General features: G+C 46.5%; 1 protein-coding gene and 1 pseudogene across 2 annotated transcripts in view; both read right to left on the bottom strand.

Annotated features, from left to right (window-relative positions):
• Positions 1 to 3859, bottom strand: part of LOC111961459 (autism susceptibility gene 2 protein homolog) — a 38552-nt gene extending 34693 nt beyond the window's left edge. For both annotated transcript variants that reach the window (XM_023983749.2, XM_023983750.2), the window contains exon 1: positions 2688 to 3859. In XM_023983749.2, the coding sequence (XP_023839517.1) occupies positions 2688 to 3038 (351 nt within the window). In that variant the 5' untranslated portion in view covers positions 3039 to 3859. The remainder of the gene's footprint in view (positions 1 to 2687) is intronic.
• Positions 3860 to 6123: 2264 nt separating this feature from the next.
• On the bottom strand, positions 6124 to 11682 carry LOC111961474 (piggyBac transposable element-derived protein 4-like; annotated as a pseudogene).
• Positions 11683 to 12380: the final 698 nt, after the last annotated feature.

The following is a 12380-nucleotide window of genomic DNA, read 5'->3' as shown; positions in this document are numbered from 1 at the left end:
ATTGGACATGACAGTCTAGCTGGAGACTAGGGGGGATGGCAAGGACAGATAACATAGAGGAGGGTAAATCAATGAGTGCCTGAGGGAGTAACACACTAACCTGGTTGTGGGACTACATTCAGTCAAACTGAACAGGCCACGGAGAGGTATTTTCAGTGTTCCTAGAACTAGAAGATTGATTCTACTGAAAAAAGGGTTGAAAGCAAAAGCACGGCTTTCCTGTAAGCACACCGTATTATCAGCTGTCAGTGAACACTTTTACATACACAGACAAGTGACACCTGCTTGTTTAAAAACCCTTGCAGGTCCCCTGAAAGCCAAGCACTTCCTCAATCTTGTCCACACAAGGAGTTTGTAAAGAGCGTCATCCGAACAGGCAGACAAACACCCCAAAGAGACACGGAGCTGTGGCGCAGCAGCCCCCTCTTGACTGCCTGGAGAGCTCTCAGCTGGACAGATGGGCCAGAGGTCCGGCAGGCTGGTGCACGTTAACTATGCAGCAGGGCCTTGGCTGTAATAAARAACCTCTAGAAAGATTTACCAATCAATAGCTGGAATATTTCAATGATATGCTTCTTGATAAAATAAGACCACTGTACCACTACCTGTACAAGTTCCACCACAGAAATAATCTTGATTATAGCATCACAGAAATAAACCGAGAGCAGTGTCCTTAGAATGCTCTCCACAGTGTTTCTCACGTGCTGCAGCCTATTAAATTAACATTTAGCTTTTGACACACTGGTAGTGTTTATCAAACAGTTACTTACATGGCATCACCTCTGGGGTGTACAGTACAGTACACACCTGACCGGGTGGACGGACTCCAAAAATACATCCAACATATCACTTTATTTCTGCAAATAGGGTGCTGAAATGTCTGCTTGGGGGCCCTACTGCAGTAGGATATTAAACACTTGTAACAGTCTGACAGCTCGCTTTACAAATGACTAATCCTAGATTTTGTATTAATGAAATTCTATCTGGTGAAATCCTAGGAGCTCAGTCATCATAAAAGAGGGGGAGCAGGGAGAGATTCTCCCTGCTGCCAGAGCAGAGCTAGAGAAGAGTACAGACCGTATAACAGAGAAGCGTTTCACCGTTTAAAGGGTAGAGCTGCTGCAGGCGTCACCCAATCATCCACATCTAGACTAGTGCCAAAGCCAGACTAGCTGGTTACAGAGCTAATGAAACTAACCCTGTGTAAACAAACATACAGTGGGCCAGCAGATCCCAGAGTCACACCCTGGTGAGTTACACTGTCTAGGTTACAGCACTCACTACAACAATCATTATACAACTATACAGGCCTCGTATTAAAATCCAGGCCAGGGTCATTTTGAGCTGGAGCCATCATCAGTCTACAGTCATCCTCATCCAGAATATTGTGGAAATCATGTTGACAATATGCAACAGCTGTATGAAGCAGCTGTTTCTACAGTGATTCATGTACAGTTAGCCGGTACATCATGTGTAGTCATATAGCAAAGCAATTCCATGAGTTACACCTCTGAGAAGCAAGGTTTGACAGGAATAGATAACGCCCATCATTATCGATGACAGAAGGTCGTGTTGAGTCCTGTCTTGTTTTTCACCCCTGACATTTGGTATAACAATAAGTTTCTCTTCCTAGACAGAGAATGAATCAGAATGATGATGAGTATTCTGTCAGGGCCATATGCACCAATCACTGAGTCAGCTCTGGCTTTTTACTGCCGGGTTGTCTTTCACACAGTGTCACTTAGATACCATTCATCAAGTTTACTGTTAGTCACCATCTGGCGGGAAGCATTGAGAGAAAAATRTCCTCTTCCAGCATTTCAGGCACATAGAAGTCTCCAATGCCTTTATTATTGTCTATTTTGTATCTCTTTYGACACATGTCCCTGTGGTGGCCTCCCGGGTTAAGAGCGGTGGGTCAGTAACCCGAAAGGTCGCTGGTTTGAATCCCCGAGCCGGCAGGTGGAAAAATCACATACACTAATACTCCAGCTGATGAACCCTGCACCTGGAAGYATTTAAGAGCAAGAGAGGAGCTTACTATAAAATGGGTCAAGCCTAGGCCTACAGTTTATAACTTTTGATTTTCCATTTTTGGACCATCAGCAAATCAGAACATATTCAAAATGTGTGACATCTACCAGTTCTCTCTGCCAAACCCCAGGAATTATCATGACATTGACCAAACCAGCCAGTGTGCAGTAGTGCATCAATAATAATCTGTATTCCAGAAACACATATTCTGAAATGAAAGTAAGTCTGATCTATAGAAACACATGGACTGAGTGACACCTCAAAGCATCATAATGGTTGTTGTTGGGATAAATCAATAGTAACCTAACAGCATATCTTCAGCCATCAGCCTCTTGGCATATTGGCCCTGCAAACCAACCAATGTGTTTACAGCAATATCCTGGGTCCTGAAAACCTTGTTACAAGGCAGGGACAGCGTAATTACAGTGTAGATAACCATTTTATGTAACAGTGTATAGGCTGTTATATAACTTTTACACTAAATGTGCTAATAAACTCACAATGGAGATAACTGCGTCAACTGCACATGACCCTGGCAGAGATATTGAGCGATGTTGGCCACGCAGGAAGATGTAATCGATTTATGTGTATCATGTCCAAACATACAAACGTGTGTCAAAAACAACAACAACAACATAGGCCAACGTTCTTACCTCTAAAGATTCCAGACTGAGAAAGCTGGCTATGGCAAATCCATCAATAATGTCCTCCTCYTGTGACACTGACCCTCGTCTCTTTTTCCGAGAGGGACGCGGGGTCCGGACATAACGCAAGTTGGTAATTTTTCCATAATTACACAGGGCCTTATTCCCGACCGGGCTTTGCCCTAGGTCGGAGCCAGATGATGGACTCCGGTTTTGGTCATTCCTGTCAATCGCATCCCTTCTTCGCACGCGGTCTCGTTGAGATCTTGACCTCCGGCTGCGCTTTATTTTCCCGTCCATTTTAGAACTCAGAGTCGAAGCGATCGCCACACGACAGAGCGAAATTCGTTCTTTGTCCATGTTAAGTATAAGTGTGCAGAACAGCACTTGCTTTGTTTTACAAATTAAATAAACGATCTGAGAAAATCCTCCATCCAACAATAACAGACAAGAACATTTTCGAAGGTTGGTTTCGACTTGAATGCGAACCGTGGCTGCCTGTCTAATTGGACCACCACAACAGCAGATTGTTACTTTGTTGCGCCTAGAGAGTGGGAGAACTCTAAATTGTAACTCTTACAATAATATTAACTTGCTTTGAAACTTTTTTTTGCTTGCAATTGTTGTCTGGCTGCGACAGAGCGAGCTGTCAGACGAAGCTACAACGTGGTATCATGTCGGACTGTTCTTCTTCCATCACCGCCCGGCCAAATCTATAGTCATGAACGATTGTGCTTGGCTAGTGGGAATCCGTTTATTTAAGTAAAATAGCCTAAACAACACTTCTCTTTGATGGTGTTTGGCCGATTGATTGATTGATTGTTACTCTGGCCTTAGATATGCAAAAGCGAGACACATGAATAATCCACTCAACTCAATTAATTCCGTGATTTGTAGAATCATCCATTCTCAGGYTATTTGWTCAAAGCTTGTCAATCTTCACACCAAAGTAAGCAAACCCCAGCCAGAAAACGATTCGCCTTTCCTGAGTCGGTATTGTTTCTAAATAAATCCAGCCTCGAATTCTTCTTTCCTTGGTTGGTTTGAATGGTCGGTTGATCTTGAGTAAAACGTTGGGTAAATGGTGTAAAAAAAATAAAAAAAAAACACGTTAGATTTAAAGCCCACTTCCCCACTTCGCCCTACATTGCATTTTCGGTTGTACAGTAAATCCCAGTACCGYGAACAACTGACGTATTTCCGCCACTTCTGCACGGAAGTGCCTGAAAYGATCAGCGATTTAACGCTGAGGAGAGGAGGTGAAAGATGTACCCTTTCATGACCCTATGTACTGCTTGAAAAGGTTGGTTTTAGTTCTGTTCTTTATACTGCATTATTATAGGTTTGGAGTTTATTACAACACTGAGTAGCCTGGGCTGAGAATAGGCAGATCTTATTGATACTTTAAACAAACAACAACAAAAAAGAGTTAGTGATGRTGAAATAAAGGGTTTTGAGGGAATRTGATTAATTTATTTCACCATTAGTCATGAATAAATACAAGCAAAATAGTTTTTCTACATGGATTCTCTCTTTTGCATAATAACCTATTACTAATGGGAAAATGTTGCCTAAGATGTGTTTTGGATATATTTGTGTTACACTAAGGCAGTGTTAAATTAATCGGAGTGGCCACAGATCCGACTTTTCCGGACCCTTCTTCCCAACATTCTCTGCTCTACTCGTTCGGCTACTCTGGCAAATGGCTCTCGTTATATGGTTAGATCAAAGCCGAGGCAATGTCTGCARGATCACATAATGATAGTATTCTACATAACAGAACTGAATAAAATAGCATAGTATGACGTTACTGTAATACAAAAAACACCACCTAATTTCTTATGAGATTCTAGGATGATTKTGCGAATGGTCACATCTTTCTCTCTTATGTGGCCAAAACTCAACAGTGCGCCGGCACAAGGCAAAATATGGGCTTTGATTGAAACAAAACACAGGTACACTACCGCTCAAAAGTTTGGGGCCACTTAGAAATGTCCTTGTTTTTGAAAGAAAAGCTCATTTTTGTCCTTTAAAATAACATCAAATTGATCAGAAATACAGTGTAGACATTGTTAATGTTGTAAATGACTATTGTAGCTGGAAACGGCTGATTGTTAATGGAATATCTACATAGGCGTACAGAGGCCCATTATCAGCAACCATCACTCCTGTGTTCCAATGGCACGCTGTGTTAGCTAATCCAAGTTTAGCATTTTAAAAGGCTAACTGATCATTACAAAACCCTTTTGCAATTATGTTAGCACAGCTGAAAACTGTTGTCCTGATTTAAAGAAGCAATAAAACTGGCCTTCTTTAGACAAGGTGAGTATGATGGTTGCTGATAACGGGCCTCTGTACGCATATGTTCTTATACACATCTAGATGTGTATAAGAGACAGCAGTAATGTTATACTATGCTATTATATACGGTTATATGTACAATACTATCATAATGTGATCTTGCAGACAATGATTCAGCTCTGATCTAACTTTATTAAACTAGCAGCATTCGCCAGTGTAGGCCTATCCTGTTCTCTGTGCAGCCGAACAAGCAGAGCGAAGACTGTGCGTAAAGTAGGGAATCGGGCACATGCACAGTAGCTTTGGGACCTTTAGCTGTCGGGAAGGAGGGTCCGGTGCAGCCTAGGCCAGAAAATGATTCAAAAGTTGTAGGTCTAATCCTGATGCACAAGCATGCTCGGCATCGGCATTCCTGTGCCGAGAAAACAAATAAACCTCCATAGCTGTAGGACCTACATTGATTCAYGTTAGTGCTCAAAGTGTCCTGCTACAATTGCCTCAGGAACAGGAAATAGTAGAAAAGCTTCCTTAATGCACAGGTTGCCATTACCAGTAACATTCAGCCTTTATTGAGCCTGCCCATGGTTTGAGTCTCTYCCAGAAGAACCTTAGCGGAATGTTAAAATATGCACGAAGCATGAAGATGCTCATATCATCCTCTCTGTTGTCCTCTGGGTTTCTGAACAAAGATGATCTGATAACGGCTTTATCACTGCAGTTCTACATTTTGCTCTATTATCATTTAACGGTCTCCAAACTCTGTTGATTTTAAACTTCTTTGATTTGCTATCCTTGTATAGTGAGAGCTGTGCTGCAATAGTTACTACATTCCCCATGTGTTTYAGGTCTCTAGAGGTGCACTGACAGACTGTGGGTTTACCCTAATTAAGTGCTCCATTTAGAAAGGTCCTGTAAGTTGAATTTGTACAGAATTGCTCCACTAGGCTGCTGGGGAGCATTTACAAATGGGACATGTATGCTCTGAAACATTCAATACTCATTAATGTCAATTTGCTTCATTGTGCTCCCATTTCTCTCCTATTACATTGGCTGCAATGGTGATGCTAGCTGACAGACAAAATATACATCTTGACTTATCCCTCCYGTCGTCCTCGTATTGTGTCTAGTCCCCGCGTCCTCCGGGTCACCCTGTCCCGTCCTGGCTAAAGGCCCAATGTGCGCAAGTGTGACAGTATGCGTGTGAACAGCCTTTGCAGATGTATTTCTTACACCTGCAGCACACCGTGTGTGTCTTGGAGTCCTTCTTGGGTGGGCAGAGCTGACACCTCTTCCTCTTACTTGCCCCGGTGGCCGGGGCAGCGAGCGGGGCAGTGGCCGGGGCAGCGGCGGGCTCCTCGCGCTGTGGATCACGAGCCGCCGCCGTAGCACTCTGTAGGACTTTGACAAGTGCTGACGCCGCTTCGGTGCGGGGGAGATGCTGCCTTCTTTGGAACAGCGGCTTCACAAGTGCCTTTCCCAGCTGCTCCAGGAACACCCTGCGCTTGTTCCGCTTGCGAGGCATCCAGTCAGGCTTGATCTCTCGCCATATGACAAAGGCGTTGTAGGAGGACACGTCGAGGATGTTGTGGAAGACGACCAGGAGCCAGCGGGCAGTCATCCGTCTGCAGCTGTACATGCCGACCACCTTGTCTAGGTTGTCCACGCCGCCCTTGTTGCAGTTGTAGTCTAGGATGAGGGCCGGCTTCCTGTCGCGGCGATCGCTAATGTCGTCCTCTGTGTGCAGCATGCTCAAAAGTAGCACGTTCTTGTTTTTCTTTGCCAGGTAGGACACTAGAGTGGCGGTGGGTGTGAAGGCAAACCTGGAGGACAGGACCTGTCTGCCCTTGGACTCGAGCAGCGCGGGCGGGAGCTCGGCCTTGTTCTTTCTCACCGTGCCCACCATGGTGAGGTTCCTCTCGAGGAGCCGCTGGCCCAGTTCGTAGGAGGTGAAGAAGTTGTCACAGGTGATGTTGCGACCGCTCAGTCCCGKTGTCAGGTCGAGGACGACGTGCATCCCCTGGTTCTTCTCGGGGYCTCCGCTGGCCGCCTTGCCGGTGTACACTTGCATCTTCCAAGCGTAGCTGGACTTGGCGTCGCAGGCCACCCACGACTTGATGCCGTATTTCGCCGGCTTGCTGGGGATGTACTGACGGAAAGGACAGCGGCCTTTTGGAAAGGGGAGAAGAGATTAGCCTCGTTACTGTCTCATTGGGGCCAACGGCCTTTTGTGTTACACACGCTGCTACTGCTGCCACAGCCGCTGCCACAGTACGTCTCTATAGACACACACGCACGTAGACGCACGTAGACACGCACGCACGCACGCACGCACGCACGCACGCACGCACAGTACCTCTGAACGGGACCAGTTGCTCGTCCACCGTCACGTCAGGCCCCGGGTTGTAGAGGGCCGGCAGCCGCGCCTCCCACAGGTCCCAGCCCTCTCTGATGGCTGCGAGTTTGTCCGTGGCGAGTCTTGCGGGTCTCGACTGGCGGTCGTCGAATCGCAGCAGCCCCGAGTACCTGTGAAAGACCTTGAGCGACATAGCGGACCTGTAGACGCCCACTAGGATCAGCAGCCCTACGTAGGCGCGCAGGTCCATGGCGTCCATGGGTCGCCAGCCGTCACCGTATTTTCNCATAGCGGACCTGTAGACGCCCACTAGGATCAGCAGCCCTACGTAGGCGCGCAGGTCCATGGCGTCCATGGGTCGCCAGCCGTCACCGTATTTTCTGGCCCCGTGCAGGTTCGTCATTTCCACAATTATCCTTTCTATCGCCAGTGTGACAAACAGGTGGAAGGCGGACGCGATGTYGCGCGCCTGGGTYGCGGCGTAGGCCGTGGGGCCCGGAGTCTCGTCCGGCCCGGCGTGGCAGATCGGCGGAGGCGGCCGTAGGCCACGGGGGACCATTCAATTTTGCCGTTTTTCGACAGCAACGGCGTCTCCCTTTGGTCCGGAGCCGAGGAGATCTCTTCCTCGCATTGGTCCTCGCGCTCGTCCTCGGGGGCTTCCTCGGGCTCTTCCTCAGAAGAGGGAGGAGAAGCCTCGTCGACCTCGCGGCGCTCTGGGTTGTATTCCTCCCCATCTTCGTCTTCCAAAACCTCTTCCTCCTCCTCCTCGGAATCTGAGTTGTCTTCTCCATCCACGCTGGACAAGATCTGTTCTAGAACCTGCGCGGCCATGAAACGCACGGCCATGGCCGCTCGGCTCCTCTGATCGGGTCCACTGAGCGGCGGGGAAGAGCGCACTTGGCACGGGTGGGGCGCCGGTCACTTTGTGTGTGTGTTTGTGTATGTGTGTGTGTGTGTGTGTGTGCCGCTGACAATATTAGTATCCTCTCTACTGCCGGCCTCTTACGCGGGACACCAAGACCTGAAAATGCACGAGGCTCGCTTGCGCGCGTGTGTGTAGCCGTGTGCAGTTGATCCACCCCACCCGAGCCACAATAACACTTGGCTGCTCTCTAGCACACAGCGAAGCATGTCTGGACCTGTGTAGTGGCTGGCTGGGTCGCTCTGACCCACCGAGCACAGAGCACAGAGCGGGGAGACACACGCGCAACCTCGCCACACTCGCAGACTCTCTACACTCAACGGCATACGCCTCGCCAGCGGCTGGCAGGGTCGCTCTGACACACGAGCACACAGCGGAGCATGTCTGGACCTGTGTAGTGGTTGGCTGGGTCGCTCTGACCCACGAGCACAGAGCGGGAGCCCTGGAAACACAGGGCCTGGGTTCGCTCTGACCCACCGAGCACAGAGCACAGAGCGGGGAGCCCTCCACACACAGGACCTGGGTCACCCTGACCCGAGGACCACGGGAGGGTTAAGGTAAGGTTATGACTGTGTCTGCTTTTCTTGTTGCCATTCCCAGATGCCAAAGCATTGAGTCTAAAAGCACACTTCAGATTAACCTTTGTTATGAGTGCAATGGTTTACTTTGCAATTAAATCTGAGTGATGAGTTGCAGTGAAATTATATGAAACACAGAACAGAGGAGGGACAGAACTGAAACCATCTTTTGTTAGAAACAGGAACATTTGTGGTAGTTATCACAGTGTTGGAATGGGTGTCCAGTAATAAACTGGTCCTGAACATATCTAAAACTTAAAGCGTTGCATTTGGTACTAATCATTCGCTAAGTTCTAGACCTCAGCTAAATCTGGTAATGAATGATGTGCCTGTTGAGCAAGTTGAGGAGACTAAACTTGTTGGTGTCACCTTAGACTGTAAACTGTTATGGTCAAGGCATATTCATTTGATTATTGTAAAGATGAGCAGAGGTCTGTCTGTGCTAAAGAGATGCTCAGTATTTTTAACACCACAGTCCCTTAAATTGAAGCGGTGGGAAACAAACAAAAGTGGCCTCTGATCAAARCTGATCAAAAATGAAATCACTGATAATTATAAGAGAGCAGGAGAACGTATAAATTGGCTACAATAATAACAATAACTTTTCAAGCACCAAATCAAGAATGATTTTCAAGGTAGGCCTATTCCAGTACTTGCATTTCTGAGCTCCAAATTCAAGTTCAAGTAGGCTACTTCAAGTCCCTTATATTGTTTAAAATTGCATGTGTAACTGTTACATCTGCTCCTGCAACGCCCTCTACTGCTCATCCTGTATCTCCTTGACCTGCCACCACCCCACCAGTACTCTCTCCCTCTCCCTCTCTCTCTCTCTGTGTGTGTGTGATTGTGTGGGTGGAGACAGGTGTGCTGGAGTCAGAGCAGATCCCTACCAGCTGCAACATGTTCCATAATCAAGACCTCTACAAATACTCAGCCCTGCCACTTCCACGCTGCCATATCGTAATCTCTGCTCAGTCAGTCTACGTTTCTAGCCGTTTGTTACTATTMAAATCCTGTTATCCTGTTGTCTCTGTTTTCCTTGCCTGTCGCTGTATTCCTCTCTGCTACAGTTCTGCCCGCTCTGACTCTGGTCCCTGTCTCCAGTCCCACGTATCGTATTCCTGCTACTCTGTCCTGGATTCCCCACTCTACTACTCCCTTGGATTCCCCTCCGGACCTGCTTACTCTGTCTCACCCCCTCTCGCTCCAGCCTCAGCCTCAGCCTCCGCACCTGGTTTGAAGCAACCCGCCCGAGCTTCCCCTGACCTGCACTCCATCTCCCCCCTGTGTTTCAATAAATACCTTGGTTACTTCATCCCAGTCTCYTCGTCAGAGTCTGCTCTTGGGTTCCACTCCGCGTAACAGTAACATGGGAATAAAAATATATTTGTCATGTTATTTCATTACCTGATCATATTGTGAATAAGCCCACTACGTTATGTAATTTGTTGTCATTATATCCATAATAATTAATAGGAATAGCGTTGGATGTTGCACAATAGTCTATCCTAACAGTTGAGCACAGTAGACTCAGTGTCCAATTCGAGACAAAAAACATGAAAAAAGGAACTTATTAACTTGATGCTTTGTCTGTTAAATCTAAGGAGACCCTGCTGTAAATCAAGCAGACAACAACAGATGATCAACATTATATCCACTGTGGATCCAGTCACAGCTGTCTTCACCGGCGTAAGGAATRAGACACCAAAATATTGTGGACATTCCTCTTGAACACCTTTTTTCCAGCACTTGGGCTGTTGTTGCATGGCATGCTCTATCGCCACAGTTGTTTGTCACTTGACCGTCATTTGGAAAATTCCTTCCTGGATCAGATGATGTGTGAAAATATCAAGGTGTAACTAATCAGCTGGACACCAAATGTGCATCCAACAAGTATTATGCATAATTATTGAAAAAACACGTTAATGTCAGTATCGATTTAGGTTTTCAGTATCAAGGTAAAGTGACTCTTTCGGTTAGAAGCATTACATTTCGGAATACATACATAAGTTGGGATTTGTATGCCCATGAAAACTGTTTTCACCCCGTGACAGAAGAAGACACGAAATGTTACATAAATACACTGCATTTTTGAGATCTCTATACAAAAACTGTCCGACAGCTAGATCCAGGATTCTTACAAGGTTCAAGTTCAATGTCTAATTAAACTGTTTAATGCTTAATATATACAGTGGGGGAGAACAAGTATTGATAACACTGCCGTTTTGCAGGTTTTGTCCTACTTACAAAGCCATGTTAGACGGTGTCTGTAATTTTTATCATAAGGTACACTCAAATGTTGAAAGACGGAAATCTAAAACAACAAAATCCAGAAATCACATTGTAATGATTTTTAAGTAATTAATTTGCATTATTTGCATGAACATAAAGTATTTGATCACCTACCACACCAGTCTAATAATCTCCGAGCTCTCCTCACAGATACCTTTTAGTTTTCTATCAAGACAGCCCTCCTAGTTCTCCACTCTTAACCTGTAAAATTAACTTGCACCTGTTTCGAACTCAACAGGCTATACTCGGTGTTAATAACAAACACCTGTTCCACACACTCAATTCATAACAAGACTATCCAAACCCGTCTCGCTACCAATGGCCAAGATACCAGAGAGCCTGGTAAGGACGATCAGGGATAAAATTGTAGACCTGCCACCAAGGCTGGGATGGGCCTGTACAGGACAATAGGCCAAGCAAGCTTGGTGAGAAGCAGACAACTCGTTGCGCAAATATTAGGGAAAAATGGAAGAAGTCAAGATGACGCGGCAATCACCCTCGGGTCTGGGGCTCCATGCAAGTATCTTCACCTCGTCGGAGGATGGCACTCTCGTGCATACTATTCCAGAATGACTGAGTCAAATTATGCGTACTAGAGTCAAGACGTGCCTAGTGATAGGGTATCTACTTCAGTCCCACGCCAAACTATTAACTACGGTTACGGAGTTGCATATGGAGACTCACTGCATAGTGACAGGTATGTAGTTTCAATGTTGTGTAATCCAAGATCGAGTATACGTACAGATCACTGGGGTCTATGACCAGCAGTACATGCTAATAGGTAACAACCATATCCGCTCTGAAGTAACCACACTACGCCGTCCATCGATGGAATATACAATTCCTATCATCTTGTGAGTTGCGCATCTGCGCACGCAAGCGTCCCTCTGCTCAAGCCAGCGCATGTCCAGGGTCCCTGAAGTTTGCACCAGACCATCTGGATTGATCCAGAGGTAGGAATGGAGATAGGTCATGTGGTCTGATGAGACAAAAATAGCTCTTTTTGGTCCCTAAACTCCCTGCCTGTGTTTGGAGGAAGAAGAAGATGAGTACAACCCAAGAACACACATCCAAACCGTGGAAGCATGGATTGTGAAAAATCATTCTTTGGGGCATGCTTTCCAAAGGCGGACGGACGACTGCCACTGTATTGGAAGGGGAGGATGGATGGGCCATGGTATCGCGAGATCTTGGCAACAACCTCCTTCCCTAAGTAAAGAGCATTGAAGATGCGGTCCGTGAGCTATCTCGCTCTT

The sequence above is a fragment of the Salvelinus sp. IW2-2015 genome, linkage group LG4q.1:29 (genome assembly GCF_002910315.2).
Source record: "Salvelinus sp. IW2-2015 linkage group LG4q.1:29, ASM291031v2, whole genome shotgun sequence".
Classification (NCBI taxonomy): Eukaryota; Metazoa; Chordata; class Actinopteri; order Salmoniformes; family Salmonidae; genus Salvelinus; species Salvelinus sp. IW2-2015.
The sequence above is the reverse complement of the archived record's forward strand: the minus strand, read 5'-3'. Positions and strand labels throughout refer to the sequence as shown.